This window comes from Schistocerca serialis, chromosome 1 (genome assembly GCF_023864345.2).
Source record: "Schistocerca serialis cubense isolate TAMUIC-IGC-003099 chromosome 1, iqSchSeri2.2, whole genome shotgun sequence".
Lineage (NCBI taxonomy): Eukaryota > Metazoa > Arthropoda > Insecta > Orthoptera > Acrididae > Schistocerca > Schistocerca serialis.
Window position 1 is genome coordinate 262,544,254 of NC_064638.1, and position 26,162 is coordinate 262,570,415.

The 26,162-nt window shown below is 38.7% G+C and overlaps 1 protein-coding gene across 1 annotated transcript; it reads right to left on the reverse strand.

Moving 5' to 3' along the window:
- Positions 1 to 217: 217 nt before the first annotated feature.
- LOC126467397 (exonuclease 3'-5' domain-containing protein 2) lies at positions 218 to 26,162 on the reverse strand. The gene is made up of 7 exons (XM_050096459.1): positions 25,764 to 26,162; positions 25,540 to 25,696; positions 22,380 to 22,972; positions 14,713 to 14,915; positions 7,116 to 7,258; positions 6,747 to 6,937; positions 218 to 607 (listed from the first exon to the last, which is right to left on the reverse strand). The coding sequence occupies exons 1-7, from the start codon at positions 25,955 to 25,957 to the stop codon at positions 322 to 324; spliced, it is 1,767 nt and encodes a 588-aa protein (XP_049952416.1). The 5' UTR covers positions 25,958 to 26,162; the 3' UTR covers positions 218 to 321.

Genomic DNA, 26,162 nt, shown 5'->3' on the forward strand with positions numbered 1-26,162 from the left:
AATCTGTATTTCCCACTTATGAACATTCCTTCACCACTCAGCATTTCTTCTGCACTGTACAATTTTTCTTCATAAAGGCATAATAAACTCATGACATTCCCTTACAAACCCATAAGAAACTGTACATTAGGCAGAAACAAAATTTTAACAATGTAGTCTGAGGTAAACAGTCAAATAAACATCACATTACCATAACAGCAAAAATTAAGGAAATATCTGGAAGGAAAAATAAATATATATATTTGTCTCCTTACAAAATAACAAAACAAATAATTAACAGAATAAATTCTTTAGTGCATTCAGTGAAAACATCAAATAAAGTCAACCACTTGGATCTTCACATCTCTTCTGTGAATCTTTGATTGTAATGTGTCCAAGACCAGCAATATCTAACTCATGAGGTAAAACCCTGTTCTGTTCAGCTCGCTGGGCTAGTCGGTGATGATTGTGTGACACAGACCACAATGGTGGTAGGTACTTGGGTTGCATTGTTTCAAGAAAGTGTTCTCGCCACATTCTTTCTAACTGCACCAAGCCGCCCATACCATCTTGCTTAAAAAATTCAACCACTTTCTGTCCATGTGGCTGGTAGTCTTGGTTAAGTACACTGAAATTAATATAATGTAATTACCATAACATTTGCAAGAGTATATCTACAAATGGAAATGTGTTAATGTAATTAGTTTTTTTAATTCATGACATCAATCTAAAAAAGGAAGTTACTACATAATTTGGCATAATAAACCATTGTTAAGTGGAAAATACAGGATGGAATAACGACAATATCATGAAAAGGAAAGATTGCTACACACGATATAGCAGACATATTGAGTCGCAGATAGGCACAACAAAAAGACTGCCAGACACGTAAGTTTTTGGCCAAACAGGCCTTCATTGGAATTACACAACATACACACATACTTGCACAAATGCAACCCACATACATGTGTGTGTGTGTGTGTGTGTGTGTGTGTGTGTGTGTGTGTGTGTGTGTGTGTGAGTGTGAGTGGGTGGAGGGCGGTCTAATTCCAATGAAGGCCTTTCTGGCTGAAAGCTTGAGTGTTTGACATTCTTTTTGTTGTGCCTATCTGCGACTTAACATCTCCATTACATGGTGTGTTACAATCTATCCTTTTTGTAACATTGCTATTCTTAACCAGAATGACAATTAATATGTTACAACAGAATAATTAAGTAATATTTTCCCCAGATATATCTCAGTTAACAGAGAAATCTGTGACCAATTCATGCAATGGAAGTGAAGAACAAAAAACTGCCACAATCATAATACTGAAAACATTAAATAGGACCTGTTCCGCTTGGAATGTGGTCAGATTTTTAACCTTAGAACAAAGCAATGAAAACAAACATACACAGATTGCAATGTAATTGAGAGATGTTCCAAGACAACAACAAATTATATATATAATCATAAACTTACTACACAACTACGTAATACAATTACAGGTTGATGTTTGAAATGCGCAACAGCTTGTTGCTGTCTGGGATATCCCAAAATTATGCACCTATGAGTATGTGTGTGTGTTTCCTATAGTTCCATTGCTTTCTAAATGATAAATACTATGCAAGTTTGCAAGCCAACGTGATGCATAAATTACTAGAGAGAGACGAGGACTGTAGGAAGAGAGCCTTTCATTGGGACAAAGCATGCTTTAGCTATGGGGAAAAATAAGGGATTCAAATTATGAATTATTGGAAAATTTATCCTACCTAATTGTTGTACCTCCTTTTGTTAAACTTATTTACTTATTAACACTGTAGGAAAAGACACATTAAATTGCAGACAGGCACAATTAAAAGACACTTACACAAAGCTTCAACCTTCATCAGCAAAAGAGAAGCACACCATTCATGCACACAAGCAGGCCCTAGCCTGAGCTGCAGGAGTTGGTGGTCATGTCTGCATGAGGTGTGCTTGCTTGTGTGTAAGAATGGTGTGTGTTTCCCTGATTCTCTTTAGCTGATGAAGGCTGTGGCTGCAGGCTTTGTGTAAGTGTCTTTTAATTGTGCCTGTCTGCAACTTAATGTGTCTTCTTTACAGTAAGTAGCACTCTATCTCTTCCTACATTGTTGATATTCCTATGTGGAGTTTCCATTGTTTTATTTACGCATCAGTATCAAATTGTATACTTATCTCATATATTTTTTCTCTTATGGAGGTGTAACACAATTTTCTTGGGCACCAACAGAAAGCATTACTGACAGAGTGAGGCACTGAGAAACTAAACAAGATTCCAGGGCATGATGAGGTCCCTGTCAGAACCCACACAAAATCTCAAACTATGGTAGCTCCCATTTTAACCACAATATAAGATAACAACATATTTTTGTCTTCCATAATTATGTGTATGTGTCTTAATTCATTTGAGAGCTCCGAGCCAAAGAAATTTGTTTTGTTTTCATCTGACATGAGCGCTATAAGCGAAGGGAGAACAGCAAAATTACGAAACATAAACATGGGTCACATGGCAGTGTTGCCAACAGTGAAATGTGATTTACCACTAAAAAGCTTATTCCGAACCAATAGGGACCACTAGATTTTTTTGGTGCATTTAACAGAGTCATTAGACAATAATCTTTTTGAACACTGAGTATATTGAGTAAACAAAAATATGAAACAATCCAATTTTTTCTTTGCATTTAAAAATAGAATTGTATTATGAAATACATCACGGTGAAGTTATGTAAGAGAAAATAACAGCTCGGATCATCAACGTCTTCCTCGACAAAAGGTTCACCGCCAAAGGCAGAGATAGTAGCGGATGAAGTACATTCAAATGCTTTATAGGCGTAACAGTTCCAATTTGCCTCATCACTTCTTTTGGCAGTTCATAACTGTGGCAACATTGTTTCTTCCTTCTCATTCCTGCTCGAATTCATTAACTCGGATTTCACTCCATTTCTAACTTTAATTTTAATAATGTTCATCTGACTAAAAACTCCTTCCCCTTCAACTACAGTAACACTAGCCGTACATACTTCATAAGAATCAAAAGCAGAATGTCTTTTTTTAAAATTTAATGGACACCATTGATAACACCAACCATTACATTCACATTGTGTAGGCCTATACCCTGCAGCTTGCTTTAGATGTAATTTTAATTCTTCAAGCATCTCTCTAATTGCTGTTACAATAGACTGTGCATTACAATGCTCAAGGTCACCTAATTTAAGAAAAAATGTTAAAATGATTGTATTGGTTGCAGCCTTGTAATGTATTACTATTATTCCTAAACATTTTGTCACACTAATGTCTGTTAATTCATCAGTTCGAATGCCGTACATGCTGTCACCAATATCTTGACACAAATTTCCGCAAAGCAAGACATTAGTACAAAATGAGATTTTCACTCTGCATCGGAGTGTGCGCTGATATGAAACTTCCTGGCAGATTAAAACTGTGTGCCAGACCGAGACTCGAACTTGGGACCTTTGCCTTTCGCGGGCAAGTGCTCTACCAACTGAGCTACCCAAGCACAACTCACGCCCCGTCCTCACAGCTTTACTTCTGCCAGTACCACGTCTCCTACCTTCCAAACTTTACAGAAGCTCTCCTGCGAACCTTGCTGAAGCCTTGTATGTGGGAATGACAAGCAACAAACTGTCCATTCGCATGAACGGACACCGGCAGACAGTGTTTGTTGGTAATGAGGATCACCCTGTGGCTAAACATGCCTTGGTGCACGGCCAGCACATCTTGGCACAATGTTACACCGTCCGGGTTATCTGGATACTTCCCACTGACACCAGCCTATCAGAACTCCAGAGATGGGAACTTGCCCTTCAATATATCCTCTCTTCCCATTACCTACCAGGCCTCAACCTCCGCTAATTTCAAGTTGCCGCCCCTCGTACATCACTTGTCATTCAACAACATCTTATATATATATAAACACACACACACACACACACACACACACACACACACACACACACACACACACACACCAAATTTTAGTTATGCCGCCACACCCCCTTTATTTCTGTTACAGAGACCAGTATTATTTAGAAAAGGACTGTTAACTTTCTGTTTCCAGCGATAATACTTATGATACGTAGTATATGTTGGTAACAGTGCAGCCTTCTAGTGTCTATAAATGATTATCTTTGCTAGTATTTAGTTTTGTTTTGCTGAAGCAGTTTGTTCACATGTTACTGAATCTTTGTTGCCCTAGTGCTACATATATATGTGGAAGTACATATCCTTTAGTGTGCAATAAATACGAACTATGCCACGCATCAAGATATTTAATAAAAGGATATTCCACGATAACCAGTTCACGAACAAAGCAAGCTACCCTGTTGACAGTAACCCACGTATCAGTTCTTCAGGGAAGAAACTCCCACATGGCACGCCTCCTGGTGATTCAAATTTTTGTGTTAATGTTGACACTGTTTGTAGTGGGTTTGTTGTTGTTGTTGATGTGGGCATCATCTTTGATAAAAGAAGTGGCAAAATGTAAACAAAGTGATGTAGGCTATCTGGAAATAACTGAACAACAAAGTAGCAGGAAGGGTTTAGTGTCATAATTAGTTGTTCTGTGTAGATCCTGCAATGAATCTGCCTCGAAAATGACTTTGAACATTGTGCATAATTCATATGACGTGAATTTGAAGTTAGTGTATGCAATGCGTGCAATAGGAAAAGGAAAAAAGGCTGCTCAAATGTTTTGTGATTTGATGGACCGGACCTTCCTCCTCCTCCTCCTCCTCCTCCCAGTAGGTTCAGCAAGTACATAAAAATACTTCTAGATGCCTCGATAGTTGTGTCTAAAGGATCTATGAAATGTGTGGAAGGAAAAACTGTAAATATTAGTGGAACCAGGGACATTGCCGTTGCACTGGAATGGATGGAGAGTTGCCTTATCTAAAGAAAAAACCTTGTGTGCACTCCACACACTGTCAGGTATCTGGGAAGCAGTCTCTGATGTGTAGTGCACATCTGACCACTTTAGAACCCTACAGTTCTCAACCTACAGTGCAAGTCCAGGAAGTCACAGCCTAGCGTGTCGCAGAACCTTTCAAGTTTCTGGTTCAGTCCTTCCACTCCTGCTGCAAACTGCGAGTTTTTTCAAAATCTGCGCACAAGGCCAGTCTTCTCAACCTTCTCTGCTAGTCACTGGAGTGACCCAAGCATGACCTCAGAGCCCAGATGACAGGCACTGTTTGTTCTAACATGCATCACAATCTGCAGCTGGTTGCAGCCTGCTCCCTCATTGACTGCTAGAACAGCCTCTTCTACCTGTTGAATTAGGCCTCCTGGAACATACACTGAGGGCACCCTGTGTTTTTTCCTGTCCCTTGCTGCCACTTCCCTCATACATTCAAATTGGTGAGGATTAATAGACTGCTATCCCTCTGCATTTGCCTCCAATAGACACAGGACAAAAGAGATTTCCCCAAAACTGATGAAATGTGTCCCACTGGCTCAGTTTCAGTGAAAGACAGCTCCTCGAACTTGTCGGTTAGTGGGATTGGTTTAACACCATGAGTCCTCCCCGGTCCCCACCTACCCTGTACAGGACGCCTACATTGACCATTGACATGCCACTCAAACTAAAACGGACAAGTAACAACACATCTCATACTTCCTGCAGAAGAGGTGGCAGGATCCACAGGAGAAGATAGTATTGACTCTCAGGAGCTCTCCCAACTCACCGATTCGCAGCAGCTGCCAATCATATGATATTAGTCAGGTAGAGTTCCAGCTGCTTATCACATGTCAACCAACTCATCCAGTGTTCAATGAGAGTATTCGCAGTGGAGCTGCATTGTGGCTGGTGCAATGTATTACAGGACAGTGAAAAAATAATTTTAAACTAAGCATGCTTCCACTGGGTTACCTGAGCCTTAGTTTTGATGTCACACTTATAAACTTATGTTTCATCACCTATCTTGACATGTTTCAGTCAGCTAGCAACTCCTGAGCACCTCACATTCACCGTTGTTTTTGTTTGAAATTGTTGTTGTTGTGGTCTTCAGTCCTGAGACTGGTTTGATGCAGCTCTCCATGCTACTCTATCCTGTGTGAGCTCCTTCATCTCCCAGTACCTACTGCAACCTACATCCTTCTGAATCTGCTTGGTGTATTCATCTCTTGGTCTCCCTCTACGATTTTTACCCTCCATGCTGCCCTCCAATACTACAATTACATTTTAGAATTAGCATACAAAAAAAATTGTGGCATGAGGCCACTGATACTTCATCATCATCATCATCATCATCATCATCAGAGACTTATCCAATTGAAATATGGTGATCATTCATAATCATTTCTTTTATATTTTCATGATTTCATTGGCTGATGATGTGATGGGGCATCCAGATACTCGTGACTTTTCAGAATATTCACAACCTTCTTTGAAACGCTTGTATAGCTCATAAACCTCGTTTTTACACCAAGCAGAGTCACCAAAAGGAATATTTAACATTATTAAAATTGTGCTGCACATTTAACACAAATTCTCTGATCCATTTACATAAAATAAGTAATCACCGTGTCTACCACATCAATCTAACCTTTTTGACAGCTGGAAACAGATTAAACATCTGATATGGCTGACACAGTACACATAGTTTTCAGACATCGTCATCAATAAAACAATGAAAAAATCATGCAAATCAGACTAATTCAATACGTTAAGTTACGAAATTCTAGTTACTTTTTGAATACACCTCATATACAATGAACACAGTACTTATTAATAATTGAAGTATATAGTTACCAAGTTTCAACAACAGATGCCTCCTCCAACATTTCTGGAGTCAGTTCCACATTATTTTCACCTCTCTCTTGAAAATAATTTAAAATTTTCTTCTTAATCTCTTCTTTGCGTGCTGGCGGAATTTTATCTCCATTTCTTAGCAGAGCTACTGCTGCAGAACGAACTTCTTTCAATCCGGGAATATTATACGTCTATAAAAAAATGACATCTTTTACTTTTTGGACTCATTTCAGATTTCTCTTTCAGCACTGTCCCATTCATAAACAAGTGAAGTCAAAAATACAGTTTTTACCACTTTTGATATGGATACTTGTACATAGTTACTCTCTCAAAAATAGTACTAATTTTATACATCTTATAGGTGTTTACCTTCAAGTTCTCTTTTGTCCCTATTGGGGCATCACATTTTTTTGCAAGTGTTGTTCTAAGGGACAAGTCATGCCAATTGCTGAGTTGATGGCACTCCCAACAGAGCAATAAAACATCATGTGATGTGTGATCTTTCATTACAGCTGCAAAGAAAACATCAGATGAAATATGGTCATACATTCTAGTTGCAAAAACAAACAAAAGACTTGGGTACATGGTATTAAACATATGGAAGTGGTCTGGATTATATCTCTAAAAAATACTTTGTGTTGATTCGATGTCAACTGCTTGTTTCAGCTGTGACCATGATGTGGTAGATATATTTTCCTTTGTGTCCACATTCCAACTGTCTACAAATAAATATCCATCAACTGCCTTTCCTACTGTAAAAAGTAAATAAAATTATAATTTCTTACATTGTCTCCACAGCAGAGCATTAGCCGTACTGAAGATAGAAAAATGGACATGTTCATGTTGTGAAGACAATGTTTCATAATCACTAAAAGTACACCCCCCCCCCCCCCCCCCCCATGAACCATGGACCTTGCCGTTGGTGGGGAGGCTTGCGTGCCTCAGCGATACAGACAGCCGTATCGTAGGTGCAACCACAACGGAGGGGTATCTGTTGAGAGGCCAGACAAACATGTGGTTCCTGAAGAGGGGCAGCAGCCTTTTCAGTAGTTGCAGTGGCAACAGTCTGGATGATTGACTGATCTGGCCTTGTAACACTAACCAAAACGGCCTTGCTGTGCTGGTACTGCGAACGGTTGAAAGAAAGGGGAACCTACAGCCGTAATTTTTCCCGAGGGCATGCAGCTTTACTGTATGGTTAATGATGATGGCGTCCTCTTGGGTAAAATATTCCGGAGGTAAAATAGTCCCCCATTTGGATCTCCGGGTGGGGACTACTCAAGAGGATGTCGTTATCAGGAGAAAGAAAACTGGCGTTCTACGGATCGGAGCGTGGAATTTCAGATCCCTTAATCGGGCAGGTAGGTTGGAAAATTTAAAAAGGGAAATGGATAGGTTAAAGTTAGATATAGTGGGAATTAGTGAAGTTCGGTGGCAGGAGGAACAAGACTTTTGGTCAGGCGAATACAGGGTTATAAATACAAAGTCAAATAGGGGTAATGCAGGAGTAGGTTTAATAATGAATAAAAAAATAGGAATGCAGGTAAGCTACTACAAACAACATAGTGAACGCATTATTGTGGCCAAGATAGACACGAAGCCCATGCCTACTACAGTAGTACAAGTTTATATGCCAACTAGCTCTGCAGATGACGAAGAAATTGAAGAAATGTATGATGAAATAAAAGAAATTATTCAGATAGTGAATGGAGAAGAAAATTTAATAGTCACGGGTGACTAGAATTCGGTAGTAGGAAAAGGGAGAGAAGGAAACGTAGTAGGTGAATATGGATTGGGGGTGAGAAATGAAAGAGGAAGCAGTCTGGTAGAATTTTGCACAGAGCATAACTTAATCATAGCTAACACTTGGTTCAAGAATCATAGAAGAAGGTTGTATACATGGAAGAAGCCTGGAGACACTGACAGATTTCAGATAGATTATATAATGGTAAGACAGAGATTTAGGAACCAGGTTCTAAATTGTAAGACATTTCCAGGGGCAGATGTGGACTCTGACCACAATCTATTAGTTATGAACTGTAGATTAAAACTGCAAAATGGTGGGAATTTAAGGAGATGGGACCTGGATAAACTGACTAAACCAGAGGTTGTACAGAGTTTCAGGGAGAGCGTAAGGGAACAAATGATAGGAATGGGGGAAAGAAATACAGTAGAAGAAGAATGGGTAGCTTTGAGGGATGAAGTAGTGAAGGCAGCAGACGATCAAGTAGGTAAAAAGACGAGGGCTAGTAGAAATCCTTGGGTAACAAAAGAAATATTGAATTTAATTGATGAAAGGAGAAAATATAAAAATGCAGTAAATGAAGCAAGCAAAAAGGAATACAAATGTCGCAAAAATAAGATCGACAGGAAGTGCAAAATGGCTAAGCAGGGATGGCTAGAGGATAAATGTAAGGATGTAGAGGCGTATCTCACTAGGGGTAAGATAGATACTGCCTACAGGAAAATTAAAGAGACCTTTGGAGAAAAGAGAACCACTTGTATGAATATCAAGAGCTCAGATGTAAACCCAGTTCTAACCAAAGAAGGGAAAGCAGAAAGGTGGAAGGAGTATATAGAGGGTCTATACAAGGGCGATGTACTTGAGGACAATATTATGGAAATGGAAGAGGATGTAGATGAAGATGAAATGGGAGATATGATACTGAGTGAAGAGTTCGACAGAGCACTGAAAGACCTGAGTCGAAACAAGGCCCCAGGAGTCGACAACACTCCATTATAACTACTGGCGGCCTTGGGAGAGCCAGTCCTGACAAAACTCTACCATCTGGTGAGCAATATGTATGAAACAGGCGAAATACCCTCAGACTTCAAGAAGAATACAATAATCCCAATCCCAAAGAAAGCAGGCGTTGACAGATGTGAAAATTACTGAACTATCAGTTTAATAAGTCATGGCTGCAAAATACTAACGCAAATTCTTTACAGAAGAATGGAAAAACTAGTAGAAGCCGACCTTGGGGAAGATCAGTTTGGATTCCGTAGAAATATTGGAACACGTGAGGCAATACTGACCCTACGGCTTATCTTAGAAGCTAGATTAAGGAAAGGCAAACCTACGTTTCTAGCATTTGTAGACTTAGAGAAAGCTTTTGACAATGTTGACTGGAATACTCTCTTTCAAATTCTGAAGGTGGCAGGAGTGAAATATAGGGAGTGAAAGGCTATTTGCAATTTGTATAGAAACCAGATGGCAGTTATAAGAGTTGAGGGACATGAAAGGGAAGCAGTGGTTGGGAAGGGAGTGAGACAGAGTTGTAGCCTGTCCCCGATGTTATTCAATCTGTATATTGAGCAAGCAGTGAAGGAAACAAAAGAAAAATTCGGAGTAGGTATTAAAATCCATGGAGAAGAAATAACTTTGAGGTTCGCCAATGACATTGTAATTCTGTCAGAGACAGCAAAGGACTTGGAAGAGCAGTTGAACGGAATGGATAGTGTCTTGAAGGGAGGATATAAGATGAACATCAACAAAAGCAAAACGAGGATAATGGAATGTAGTCGAATTAAGTCGGGTGATGCTGAGGGAATTAGATTAGGAAATGAGACACTTGAAGTAGTAAAGGAGTTTTGCTATTTGGGGAGCAAAATAATTGATTATGGTCGAAGTAGAGAGGATATAAAATGTAGACTGGCAATGAGAAGGAAAGCGTTTCTGAAGAAGAGAAATTTGTTAACATCGAGTATAGATTTAAGTGTTAGGAAGTCGTTTCTGAAAGTATTTGTATGGAGTGTACCCATGTATGGAAGTGAAACGTAGACGATAAATAGTTTAGACAAGAAGAGAATAGAAGCTTTCAAAATGTGGTGCTACAGAAAAATGCTGAGGATTAGATGGGTAGATCAGATAACTAATGAGGAGGTGTTGAATAGGATTGGGGAGAAGAGAAGTTTGTGGCACAACTTGACTAGAATAAGGGATCAGTTGGTAGGACATGTTCTGAGGCATCAAGGGATCACCAATTTAGTATTGGAGGGCAGCGTGGAGGGTAAAAATCGTAGAGGGAGACCAAGAGATGAATACACCATGCAGATTCAGAAGGATGTAGGTTGCAGTAGGTACTGGGAGATGAAGAAGCTTCCACAGGATAGAGTAGCATGGAGAGCTGCATCAAACCAGTCTCAGGACTGAAGACCACAACAACAACAACAACAACAAAAGTAGACAAATAAGCTGAGGTGTTAAAAAACTTTCAACCATTGACCATGAAGGAAGAACAGTATGACCATCAACTTACAACATTTAGTATATTCTTGGAGCTGAAGGGGGGTATGGATTGGGGACTCAGGGTTCCCCGTGACAACTCACAACTGGTTCCTTAGAAGTCCTTGTCCCTCCTCATCCACGCACCCCCACTTTCTGCCTATTTCCCAAAATATAAAAAAATAACTATCCTGGCCATTCCAAAGTAGCTCCACAGAATGCATCTCAGCCCTGGCTGACCAGCACCTCCAACCTGTTACACAGTGCCTCCTATGCTGCATAAGCAATATCAATCACTTCCTGGAATGTCTCCAATCCATTGCCACCCCCTTCTCCCATTGGAAATTCTCCTTTTCACTACTGAAGCAACCTCACTCTACACAACCATCCCACATACTCATGGCCTCTGTGGCCTAGAATTCATCCTTACCTGTAACTACCTTACCTTTGAGTGACAGACCTACAAACAAATCAGAAGGGGGCTGGGGGACAAGAGGGGGGAGTTGCTGTCCTAATGTTGTTGGTTTTTTTTTTTTTTTTTTTTTTTTTAAATGGGTTGTATGGAAGAGACAGTTCTTGAGATACAGTAGCTTGGCACCCTGGTGGCTTGGTGTAGATTTATTGATGACATTTGTGTGGTCTGGGCTCTTGGTAGAGAAAAACTCTTCCACTTTGTGTAACATATTTGCTATGCTGGAGTCCCTTCCCACTTGCATAACAACAGGGCACTACAGGTGGCCTATGCTGCTAGCTGCACGGGCCACGTCAGCAAGCACCAGAACAGGATCTTTAAGCACATGCCTGACCAGCAGGTGACAGCTGACTCATCAGAAGATGTCACTACGGTCCTTGTGGGCCTACTTTCTTCCATGAAGTCACAAGTGAGCAAACCAATCCAGTAGTATTCTGACGCCACTACCACATCTAGGCCAGACCTATTCTTCCAGATTAGCTCTCTCAGGCAAGTGCCGACCACTGTCACTTTTCTCTAGTTCAGAAACCTGCCTAGAATTGTCATGCAACCTGTTCTCCGCACTCTCTTTTCCCTGCCTGCACTCTTTGCCAGATGCAGCAGTCATATTCGAGCTACACTGAGACTTGGGCTCTGGAGTGTGGACAATTGTAGAGATTGGTGTTTGGACCATTGCTGTGTTGTGATGTGAAAATTTCAATTCCTGGTGAAACCAGAACTTGAACTTCTGTTATTGAGTTTGGTCCTTCTGTCAATTGAAGGTATATTGTGTACCTCTTTGCTGAAACAGACTAAATAGCGAACTTTCATTTTTGTGGTGTAAATCAAACTTGAGGAAAGAGACGAGTTCATGTCTGTTTCGATAAACTGGCTATTCACCGTCTACCTGGGATTTAATTTCTGGGTGCTGCCCTCAACACAGGGTACAGTAAGCTTAACTTTTACCAGCTCCATTTCACCTGGTTCTTTTACAAATCTAAAACCACTTATTTGACATTGATCCCCAACTCACTGAAGTCCAAATTCATGCTCGGTCCACAAAAAGCATCAAATAAGGAGCAATACCTACTTTTTGACAGCCATCATAATTCCGACATCAGACATTTCCTATCCTACAGCTTAGGCATCCACAGTGAACATATCTGTTCCATTACCAAATCCCTAAATACCTGTATGTATGACCCCCCCCCTCCCCCCCCAAACTACTCCACAGATCTTATTCACAAACAAACAAATATCATAGGTTGCATTCTTCTATCATTTTCTGATTACCATAGCTCCCACTTCCAAAAAGCTAAGAAGCAGCTCCCCACCCCCTCCCATCATAAAGTACTATTACCACTCAGGCCTTGAATGACTTAACACGTTACATTGCTCCACCAAGGATATGACTTTCTCTAGTCTACCAATGAAATGAGATTCTCTCCCTGTAATATCATCCCACTCAATCACTGTCATGTTTTCCTGCCCTCCCAACCTCGTTGTAAAGCCATATGATATTCCCAGACCAACACTCCTTCCTATAGGTTCTTCCCAAAGCAAAACCTGCCCCACACACCCACTCACTATCATTCACTCCAGCCCCACCACCAATGACCACTGTAATTTCAAGGGATGCGCAATTTGTGACAGCACACGATTTGCAACCAATACATGTTCACTTTCATGGGATGGGCAATTTGCAACACCACACTAACATGTGTTCAGTGCAAAGTGTTTTAAACTGGATGAGCACATAGATGGCATAAAGCAACTGTCTGCCCTGGAGCCACCCAGTTGCTGAACATGCTCTATACCATGACTCAAAAGATTTGAATGCCTGCTACATTACAAGGGCTATCTGGACCTTCCCACCAAATACCAGTTTGCCTGAATTCTGGAGATGGGGACTGGCCCTACAACATATCCTCCCATCTCCTTTCAACATATCCTGGCATCACAAATCCCTCCTGGACTTAACCTCCATGAACATACAACACCCTCTCTTCTCCGTTATCACTTTCTTTTAACGTTAATTTTTATTATTAGCTTTTTAATGTCTTACTTATTGCATCTTATTTAATTACTTTGTTGATTGCTTTTAACTTCTTCACCTTCATTCTGCCCCCCCCCCCCCCCACCCCCCAAACTGATATTTTCTCCCACCTCCCTGTAATTGTAGTTCTTAATTGCACTCTTCATTCAATTTCTCTTCCTCTTAACATATTCTTACTCGTCACACTTGTCACTATCTGTGGACTGAAGCTGAAACTGTGGTAACAAACATACTGTCTTTGACTCTTTGATAGCTCCCCTTTACCTTTGCTTCCCCTCATCCCACAACAGGTGGGGTCCTATCATAATCAGATCAGGGTAAGCAACTTTTATTTTTTAACTTTCCCTGGCCTATTCCTCTTTTCTTCCTGAGTGAGGAACTAATTTTTCCATTTTGTGTACTTTTATATGTGTGCATTCATCAGCAGTGCTAAAAACTTTGTCTCCTAAACATAAGTACTGACCAATGATACTGTCTCATATTTTTACAGTTTTTTAAGTTAATGTTTCCTGTGACAGAATGGATGAACACACTAACAATAAATTTAACTTGATTCAAATAAAGGAAATATGGCCACAGATAAAGGAGATTATACTATTCACTGTACCTGCCCTCCACCAGTTTCTGATTTCCAATGTCATTTTATCAACGATTTTCATTTCCTGATTTTTTCTGGAAATTTTTGTTTTATATGTTCTACAAGGTCTTTTTTTTTTCTATTTCTGTTCCCAATAATCTTGTCAAAAGGTATCACACACAATGAGAATTTCCCCTTCATGTCCTCTCCTTAACTAAAACAATGCCAACTGGCAAAGCTGGCAGTCAGCAACACAATATGACACATTTAAAATGCTCTTCAATAATTGTAATGGGAAAATAAATTGTGCAATTTACATGATCTATCCTTTTCACTTCAACCATCATAGTTAGAAAATGATTGGCAACATCTGCAACCCTCTTTCTGTTACTATCTGCAGTTTTTTTGTCTCAGATCTTGTCATTCAGCAGGAATTAGCATGCAAGACATCTGATGTTTCATAACACTGCAGTTGAATCCAGTTTAGGAAATATCCAGGGTGAATTTAAGGCCTGCGACAATCAAACACTAAAGCAGCGATTACACAGGAAAAACACAATGAAAAGCAGAATACCAAGTGGATGACGTTCCAGTTCAATGGTGCACTGGAGACAACGTATAATTTTAAAAGTATACAAATGAATTAAGTGCACCTACCTGGGAAGTATTTCCTGTATTCACGAGGAATAATATTTTTTCGCAAATATGACTCTGTACGACCACAAACAACACAACAGTTGTCTTTTACTTGGGTGTAGTAACTTCCCACTTCTCCCACGGCTCTGCCTGAAGGTTCAAATCGCAACCTTACAGTGAATGGGTCCTCGGTAATCAGATCACCAAGATTGTTCTGTATATACCTTAAAGGGAAAAAATTGTTTAGAATGTTAGATTTATCACAAGATTAACCCACAATTATCTTCTACAACTTTCATAATATTACATATTCTAGCAAAAATTTTGAACCATCCGAGATTTGATTTCTCAAGTATTGCACAATATTTCACACAAACAGTGCCATCTCGAATCTCTACTCTCAAATTTGTTGCAGGTACATTGTTATTTGCAAAAAGTAATCCTAATTTTTGAGTGAGTGAACAAAATACATTCAGAGTATCTGCTGAATCACCATACTGGATGTGCATTCAGTATAAAGTATTAAAGACAAGTGCTAATTATTTTTCTTCTGGTAGAAAGCAGTACATCCACTTTATTATCAAGTTAAAGAGTATTAACAAAGATGGACAGACCTGTATAGATGTGGTTATTTGCTTCAAGAAACTGCAGTATATATGGCATAAAATGACACTATAATTGAGGGCATGAGATACACTGTGTCCAAAGAGAACTGAATTAGTTACTTACATCTGACATCTGCACAGAAAGGCTCAGGTGTTGGTGCAACACTGGAACACCACCAAAGATGTGCCACTGTCTACTGCCGGAGCATCCACTGCATGATAGATAGCACACAGAACTTTTTTGTGCAGTTGTCCAAGAGTACACTCCAGTCAAAATTGTCAGATGCTTTCTTTAAATCTACAAATGCTAAAAAGACAAGTTTCACTGCCTTCAATCTTTCTTCAAAGAAAAATCAGAAGGTTGGTACTGCCTTGTGCATTCCTACATTTCTCTACAACTCAAACAGACCTTTCTCAAGACGACTGCATATAGTTGTGGGAGTATTTTGCATTTGTGTCTAATTAAACCAATGGCTCAGTAACATTCACACTTGTCAGCACCTGTCTTCTTTGGCACTAGAATTATTACATTCTTCTTGAAATCTGAGAGTGTTCTGCCTTTCTCATATATCTTGAACATAAACATGAATAGTTTTGTCATGGTACATTCTCCTAAGGATTCTGAGGATAATGTCATCTACTCCAGATACCTTGCATTTTTAGTGCTTTGTAAAATATTTGCTCACTATCACACAGTCAATCCCTCATCATCTAATTCGTCCTTCCTTTACAGAACTTGATGTTTGGGTTTGTTCCCTTTGTACAGCCCTCTGATATATTGCTTCCATCTTTCAGCATTCTCTTCTTTGCTTAGTACTGAGTTTTCATCTGAGCTACGAATATTCAAACAGCTGTTTCCCTCTCTTGTAAAGTCTGTTTAATTTTCATGTAGACGGTATCTATCTTTCCCATAATCATGCATTCTTTACAGCTTTGGATTTTCCCCCTAGTCATTACTGCTTCTCATTTTGCTACTTTTATCAGTCTCACATTTTAGATGTCTGCATTCCCTTTTGCCTGTGTCAGCTGCTAAGTTTTGAATTTCTTCTTTTGTCAACTATGTTCAATATCTTACGTGTTATCCAAGGATTTCTATGGGCCTTATGTCTTTGGCTAGTTGCTCCTCTACTGCCTTCGCTACACCACTCTTGAAGCTGAACTTCGTATTCTATTGTTACTGCAATTAATTCATCAATTCATCTAACACATTCTGTTTTCATCAACTGTCAGAAATCAATTTACTTTTATTCTTGTAATTTTTTTTATTATTTGTCTTTAACTAATAGCTCTTTTTAACCATACTATTTCATTTTCCAATTCACATCATCTACTTTCCTATACAGCCACATTTCAAAAAGCTATTCACTATTCTTCACATATTTTGGGTGATGATGTTTCACCTGCTTATTTGTGGATTCAGTGAATATTTTCTTTTGTCCATTAAAAAATGGTTTTGTCATTGCCATTTTCGTTTTTACTTCTTAGTTGCACTTCAATGCACTTTTTATTCTGTATCCCAAATGTGAGGGGCATTTCATAAATAATGCACATGGTGGTATTACTGTGGACTGTTTGCTGCATCAACAAAAATTTACATCAGATATAGTTGGGAAATCGAAGAAGAAGCACTTTTCTCTATTTTTTCGCTGTGTATCTAAGATAGAACTGACAAGAGTTACAAATGCACCTTGCAGGAGTCTCTGGTACTGTGACTGTTGAAGGCCAGAAGCGGTACATCAAGAGCAAAACTTTACACGACAAAAAGCCAGCAGAAATCTACAGAACGCTCAGTGAAATTTGTGGTGAGTTTATAGTGAACCGTAGTACAGTTTCACATTAGGTTAATCATTTTTATGGTGGTCATTTAAGTCATATAAGCATAAACGATAATCCAATACCCGGAAGGTCAAAACATGAACAGATAAACAAAGTGCGAAACTTGTGGTCCATGCTCTTGGAGAAGATCAAAGTGTGACTTGCAAAGAACTCTCTGAAGCCAGGAGAATTCTCACAATCTCAGTATTCTGTATTCTGACAAATGATTTGAAGAAGAGAAAAATTTCTACGAGATGGGTCCCGCACTGTTTTGACTGCTCAAGAGAAGCAGAAATGACTGGACATTGCAACCTTCCTCAGACAATGATTCGACCACAAAGATCAAGTATTTTTGTGTTGAACTGTTGCTATTGATGAAATTTGATCAGAGACTCTGAAGCAGAGTTTCATTCACAGTGAGAGGAGAGTTTCAGATTCTCCACATCCCAAAAAATTTCAACACAATCAATCAAAGCACAAGTAAATGATGATTTCTGCTTGCAATCACCAAAAAATCATCATGACAGACAGAGTCCCATGTGGAACAAGTATCATAGCAGTGTATTACCATAAATTCATGCAAAACATGTGCAGAAAAATGTACAAAACCCGACCTGTTGTTGAAGGCTGGGCCATTCATTTCCCATGACAATTATCGCCCATGTATGTGCAATGATTTAGCCCAAAAACTGCACAAAAATTATTGGGAAGTGCTGTTCCTCCAACTACAGCCTGGACGTGGGTCCACTAGACTTCAACTTGTTCCCAAAGCTGGATAACCCCATGTGTGGATGTCGTTATCTTTCTGTTGAAGAGCTGTGTACCACTGTTAACTGGGCCATTTGACAGATGAACAGAAGTCGGAACAGAAATGATGTCCTGGATGCAATAATAGAGCTTCTGAGACATGGGATTCAGTCATAGAGAAGTAGGAACACTATATTGAAGGACTGTAGAGATATTGAAATAAAATAAATGTATAAGTAAAAAAAAAAAAAAAGTGCATTATTTGTGAACTGTCCCTCATACTTAAAATTGCTTTCCTCTACCACCATCTCTTCCTCTATTCTCATGTCCATCAGTGTCACGTCTCCTTTTTCCCAAAGACAGTCATTTACTATTTCTAAATATATGTTGAATAGGATAAATGCAAATCAGCGATTATGTCTCTCTGTCCTCCTACTCATAATCTGACCTAATGCTTCTTCTCTAATCTTTAATTTAATTTGTTGAAGCCCCCCCCCCCCCCCCCCACACACACACACACGCAAAAAGAAAGAAAGAAAGAAAGAAAGAAAGAAAGAAAGAGAGAGAGAGAGAGAGAGAGAGAGAGAGAGAAAGGGGGGGGGGGGCAAATATTCCTGCATGAGGTAGTATTGGTCAAAACTAGAATAAAAGTTCCCATAATTATATGTCCGAATAATACTGATATCTGTTGACATGTGGGTTATTTTCTCGTGACAAGTAATACGTAATATTACAGATGGTGCAGGGTTCTAAGGAGATGGCATAGTAAATAACCACAATACACACATGTTGGCAGATGCAAATCCTCAAGCAATCACAGGGAACACGAACACTTCAGTATCTACGCATGGACAGGAATTGTCGATGATAGGCTCGTAGGACCATACACTTTACCAAACATACCAACAAACAGTACTGCAGAATGTTGCCCTTGCAGAAAGATAGCTGTCGTTTATGCACAACAGAGCACCACCACGTTTCCTACATACTGTGTGACAGCACCTCATCACAATGTTTTGTGGGTGATGGAGTGGTCAAGGAGGTCCTACAGCATAGCCTCCCCCTTCAGCAGACTTGAATCCTTTGGGTTTATGGCTGTAGGGGCATTTAAAGACATTTGTGTATGTTCAACCTGTTGATGATGTGCTTGTGACCAATGCGTGGAGTGACATGAAAAGGGCCATCTTTCTTTGGTTGCAGTAGATCAGCCAAAAGGAATTCCACATTAAGTTCAATTATTTCTGATGGAAATATTTCACGTGTTCGTTATATGCCAAACATTGGCTACTGATATCTAACAAATGAACCATTCCACTGTTTCTTACTGGGGATCCGTATCACTTTATTATATACTATTTTCATTTCTTCTACTCATTAACAGATAGCTACCCTCGTGAACTGTGTCAAGTGTGACAGTATCCTGTGTGAGTAAACTTTTCACCAAGTAAAGAAAATGGCCACTATTCAGTATAAAGCAGAAAACTTAAATTCTTCCATGGAAAAACAGAATTGCCACATTTTTGTACACCGTCCATAAACTTGATATATACCGAATTATCTGTAACATTTTACAACTACTTTAGGATAACATGAAAGTTTTGCAATACAGCACAAATTATTTGATGTTTAAAATAATTTCAGCTGATCTCAAACCATATTATAATCCTCTGAAATCCGTTAAGTGAAAATAAGTACACCCGAAGTACAATGGCAGATCTGTTATATGAGACAGGCTGATCAAGATTGAAAAAAAGGATGGAACAATCACTTTGTGGCACAGGAAATCCTCCTCCTTCACAGATCTTACACAAGCAGTTACACAAATATATATCACATAGACAGGTACTCATGATGTTTGGTAAAGACAGATACAAATGAGGTATGGTAGATTCCCCAGAAGTTACCAGCTAAACTGTCGAGTCCATCAGCACATATCAAACATCTGACATTGAGAGTTCATTGCATTTTTTCCAGCCAATTTACCTACTCCCCACGATACACAAATTTTCACCACTTTGCTGCTGTGGATATAGGTGACTAGCTGTGCACACCAGCCACCAGCTTGGGAATGCTGGGTTCAACAAAGCCAGTTCCCAGCTAGAAGTATTGTCAAGTTCCGTGAGGTTTTCACTATTTAGCATGAGCATGGATCGCCCCCCACCCTATTGCTCTTATCTGCATAATTGGGAAGAACTACATCTCTGTTTCCAAAACGGAAAAGAATTTCTACTTAAACTAAGGAACTTCATAGAAGTACTACAGTAAATTCCGCTCATTCATCATGGATCCACTTTACCACGTATGCAAAATTGCTTATCATATTATACCAACAAATTATTGTATTGCTGAGAAACAAAACATTCAAATATTGAATACATTGTACTTACATTATTACAACAAATAAGTTGTTTGAAATTATTAAAACTAGTGATGGGAATTGAAGCTGTTAGTAAATACACATTCAGAAGCAGTTACAATTTGAGTTTGTACTCAAATGTCTGCTTCCGTCGGAAAGCAGGCCTGCCTCGCCAGATAAGCTGCATACTACAAAGGTGGCCTAACTAATAGTTCTTTGTTTATGTCATGTTTACAATTAACATAATATAAACATAAAGAAGCTCACTCCAGAGTACGTTGTTACTATAAAATTATTAGAATCATTTAAGGGACTAAATACAGGAATAAAACGTTTAAAATGGCGTATTATGATATCTCTTTCAATAACAATATGTTGAGGGTTTCACAGCCTTGTTTTATCTTCTCTGCACTTCCAGTTGGTCATGGTCATTCTGGTTATAATATTGAGAGTATGTATACAGATTTTGTATCTTGCACTTTTACTGACTTTGTTAAGAAACCACAAGCTGTGCTTCCAACAAACTTCAGGTCAGCTACTTGGCTCCTCATGTTTTCTCCTCGCATTCCACGTTTCAGATCCACAGGTAAAAACTGGGATCCCCATGTTTTCTCCTTGCAGTCCATGTTTCAGATCCACAGGTAAAAACTGGGATGTATGATGTGATAAGGTATCAATGGAACAATGAAAGCATTTTTAAGAGGTAAACCTGTACTCATTTTTCAATGTAGTCTACATTTTGGTCAATGCACTGTGTCCTGCCCCCCCCCCCCCCCCCCCTTACAGCAAGTATATACTGGAAGGGCTGGTAAGTACTCACTCACAGTTGCCATAACTTTGTCACTGGACTCAGAAAATTACTGTGCCACAAACTTCTTAATCACAGGAATATATGGAAATCAGAATGTGCCAAAGGAAGTGAATAATGTTGACAAGCCATTTAATCAGTTTTCAAACCCCACCATCAAAGCACTTTCCTAGGCAAGTGTATTGTCAAGTACTGTTCTTAACTGCAGATAGAACCTACTTTGTCTATCTGGTACCACCCACTGCTTTAGTTACTGTTTCATTTCTGGGATTAAATGATGGATCAAAATCAATTCACGGTACCAAACATGTGCAAGAAAGATACTACTACAATTCTATGTAAAATAATCCATATATTGCTGAATAGTTAATTTTCTTATCTGGCCCGACCGCTTTAAACAAATGTGACGCCAATGTTGCGCAAAGATTTCTCATAGTTCTTCATGTAGACATGTAGCATATTCTTTAAATGAATATGCCTATATTGTTTTATGTCACACCATTAATTGTAGATTATATCATACTGTACATTTAATCGATGTTTCCATCCTTGGATGCACTTTTGGGTTTTGATTTACATGGATCATTTAAAGAAGAATAGGCACATTTAAGGCAAACATGAAGGAGCATTTACAGCCTTCAGTGTACAGAGATAATTGGCAGTAAACCACACAAAATCAAGAATTTAAAACTTCACAATTATTTGGCTTTCAAAACAAGTTCCTTCTTTATAAAGTTTCATTATCAATACATGAGAATTACTGAGATGCTTTGTGAATTCAGAGCAGATAGCAGATTCCCCCTGGTGTGTGTGTGTGTGTGTGTGTGTGGGTGGGGGGGGGGGGGGTATGACAGTCTTTTCACAATACACTGACAAGAAAAATTAGAGCAGTAGTCTTTGAAAGATATTGCAGAACAATTCTACTGCCACCAACATACATTTCAAGTAAGAACTGTGAAGAAAAGAGAAATTTGAGCTCATACAGACAGTCATTTTCCCTCACTCTACATGCAAGTGAAACAGGGCAAGAAGTGACTAGTAAATGGTACAAGGTATGCTCAGCCACGTACCATATGGTGGTTTGTGGAGTATGCATATTGATGCAGGTTAGAGGGACTGACTGAGGGCAACCCCATCACAAATGTAAAAACTTTTCTTGTCTTGTATTCTTCAACAACATTTTTTTTTGTTTTGTTTTCTTTTCCATGTCTAATGACATGGCATATACAGAAATACTTGTAAATTTTACATACATTAAATATACAAAGAAAACAAGATAAATTAAAAGAAAACTATTTTCCTTCTAAATATTATCATACACTTCAGACATCATTATATCAAAGTAAAAATTAATTACCATTTGGCCTTGCTATTATCACAGGTGCAAAGAATTTCTCCATCTGGTGCTTGTAAGTAACAGTTATCATACAGAGGTCGACTTCGAGTATAATGTGCTCTAGATGACTGCTTAAATTTCTTGACCTCTTTAACAGCACAAAAACCTCCATTAACACCAGCATCTTTCTCCACTGCTGTACCGTGCTTTCTACTCTTGTATTTGATATCTAAGTAACGCTGACATGATTCAGTTATCTTTGATACATTATCAGCATCATGTCCACTCTGAAACCATCCTGATGGTCTGGCAATATCGATGAAAATTTCATATGCAGCTAAAGCATCAAGTGCTGCATATTCACATTGTTCTTGAGTAAGGTGATCACGCTCCCAATCACTGCAACGAATTTTCCAGTCTTTATTCAAGTGAACACCCAGTATGTTCTCTGCCAGGCCTGCAAGGCCACCTGATATTGTAAGGCCCTTTGTTGCAAGCAAATGCCTCAAGTCCAAACAGCCCCGCACTGACACTCCATAGTCTCGAAAGAGGTATTTTGCATCATCAGTAGGAGCTACACCTACTTTCAAAATGCGGCTGTCTTCGAGAATGACCTGGAAAAAGAAAAGTGCTTTGTAAGTTGCAGACTCCTAATGGCTCTCTGCACCCCATACAAGATACATTTCTACACTATACATTACATTATGTTTACACACAGAAAACCGTGGCCAAGAAATGATTTCACAAGTTAAGAACTTCATTTTATTATCTCACAGAAAAGTTCATTGAACATTACTGGTCTTAAACTAGTCCGAAATACATTCACCCACAGCACATGAAACAATGCTGGGTTGAAAGGAATGACAAGCATTGATTTTGCTATGTCCTAAGTGACCCATTCACAGACGAAAAGTATTACTTGTATGACTGTCTGGAAATGAGAATAAAAACAAACTTTATTTGCCAATGTTGCTGGAGAGAAGTGCATGATCTGCATTATGTCAGAAAATCACTGCTGAAAGTACAGAACTTTTTTGTTCTGACAGGGATCCAAATGTAAGGAAGAAAACTATGTTACAAATAGTGCTGCAAAAAAATCACAGAACAAATTCCACAGCTTTTTCAAAAATTCACCACTCAAATATTTTTATTAATCAAACAAAAGCTTGAACTTGCAAAATATTTTAAAGCAATATTTTATTATAACAATAGTCATTTCTGGAGATCACAGTCATAAATTACAGTTATTAGCATCTACCAAAACTCTGTTGCAAAGAATCATTTTGTTTTTGGGAAGAAAAGGAAGTTACTGATGAACAATACAGCTGCCATAAAAAATTCACATTTCTCTATTGTTAAAAAAAATAATCATAAAATAAAAACCAAAAAACACATTATTTTATGATGTGCTTATGTGAAAAAATATCTTATTCATAGATTATCTTATTTCTCTACTTTATTGGAATTTTTCTTATTTGGTTGGAGCTTTTATTATACAAGGTGAAACACCTAAGTTATTAACACAAAATGTATCTGCAGCAAGGAATGTGCAATACTGAAAAGCCTGATTCCATCCGTCTGCTTTGATGTGTGATATCATCAAGATAGTGGGTATCCCTATTTCCAGCATGTGCAATATGGTGAGGGCCAACCATGGGGAACAGGGAGTTTGGGGTGGGGAAAAGCCAAATGCGCTACAATACCAATGACAGCACCATCCCAAAACAAAAATCAAGCACGAAAGGTGCTCAACATTCAACACAATGCTACAAAAATGAAAACCCTAGGAACTTTACATTTTGCTTGACGTATATAGCTCAAACAAAGTCCTCAATGCCAAAAAAAATCCACACACACAACTCAAAAATATGGTACCACACTTTTCACTTGACCTTATAGGAGTGGTCAGAATTCTTATCTACAAAGTATCAATAAGTGTTTATATCAGATGTTAAACAAGTTTGATGAATACTCAAGAACATGAATGATAGTGATGTTCTTTCATTTCTCACGCAGCAATAGTTTCCATGCAGTTAGTAGCTCCTAGTGCTTTAACTCCAGATATTTTGGGGAGGAGTGTATGAATGGAAACCTGTTACGTGATATAGCCATTTAAAAGAACATTTTAAATATGCTTGTACTGAGGAAACCTTATTGGCTCAAATAATCATGGTTTTCATGCTGTACCTTGTGAATAAAATTTGTCACCTAGAGTTCTGTGTTAGAAACATATTGCTAATATCCTTAATGAGACCAACAGTAATGAGGAGCTCTGTCGTCAGTACCTGCAATGAATGATACCTGCATCACAAAAATGGTTTTTCAAAAACATTACAGAAAATCGGGGCTCCTGCAGTGAATTACTAAAAACCATAAAAAAATCATATGATCACAGGAGTAAAATCGAAGAAATTCGTGCACGCCGTCATTCAACTTAACTGCATAACATAGAGAACCCATATTTATACTGAGTGAATAACGAGACTGTTCTGTATTTTTACATTTGTATGTCAGTTTTTTTAATCTGCAATTTTCTTTTGTCACTGTTGCTGTCTCTCATAGTGGGATACGTTACTTGACAAGTTATTTGCGAAGAATGCGAACGACTGTGAGCGCCACCCCCTCTCAACAGCTCTTCATTAAGAATTTTTTCTTAACACGAGGTAATTATTGATACAAACTCAGTACGACGTAATGCCCAATTCCTATACAAGTTATGTGATGGCAATTTTATTCTTTCAGATATACTATTTTAACTATGGTACTATGAACCATGGCTTTTAATATATAATACATGCAGGAATTCGTTCAGTGTACTACTTAGAAGGCACAACCTCCCACTTGCTCTGCAGCAAAATGACATTACGAATTCTTTAATACGTAGGACCACACAAAGAATTGACACTGACAGACAGTACTTCAAAATTGTAGCATAACTGTTTAACACCGGAAAAAAACCTAAATATATAATGAGCACAAAAACATTGCTTCAATAGTATAACGTTTGAAAACAGTTACTGTGTATAAAAATTTATTGTTTATCGTGCTGAGCAAATCAATGAACATCAAAGAAAGCACAAACGGCAATAAAGCTAAGCTTCACGACACGCATTCCAAGGAAAGACATTTTTTTTTCTTATGAATCTTATGAAGTACACATTGCATGTAACAAGTTGCCTACCTTCAAGTCGTCTGGAACACATTTAATTTTGCAAAGCCTGAACAGAGCACAAAACCCGTCCGACGATGCTAACTGAAGAAGCGCTACTGGATGTGACTTTTTCTCGCTTGTTACCCACTCACAATCAAACCCAAGAACTTTAAGCGTCTGGCATTTCCTGGAAGGTCGATCAGTTACAATGAGGAACACTTTACAATGCACTATCCCCAACATATTGTACTTACTCTTTTATGCTGTCAATAACCGGCGCACATCTTTCTAAGGAGTCCACTACAATGACATTCTTTTTCCATTGTTGACTGTGGAGTATATTTGTTTTTAATCTCCGGTATCTTAATCTCCTAAACGCAAAAATTACGCTTACCCCTACAGTGGCACAAACAATGCCAGAAATCAAATATTTATTACGGTCAGTCATTCTGACAAAGAGAGATCTCTTCGTGTCTCGTGCAAACAAATTAATTTAGGGTCTGGGATTTCTTTTTCAATACATGCCCATTAGGGCACTTAACCCATTGATAATAGCTTTGCTACCATAAGAATATATACACCCCTATTATTATTGTACAACAGAACGCAAACACCAAACAATAACGCTGCGCTGTCACAGATTTTCTTTGACC

Coding starts and splice junctions, on each gene's coding strand:
- LOC126467397 (XM_050096459.1), bottom strand. CDS start 25,957: ATGACTGACCGTAATAAATATTTGATTTCTGGCATTGTTTGTGCCACT. Junction 25,697..25,763: donor GTTATTGACAGCATAAAAGA/GTAAGTACAATA, acceptor TCGACCTTCCAG/GAAATGCCAGACGCTTAAAG. Junction 608..6,746: donor GCATCTGTTGTTGAAACTTG/GTAACTATATAC, acceptor TATTAATTTCAG/TGTACTTAACCAAGACTACC.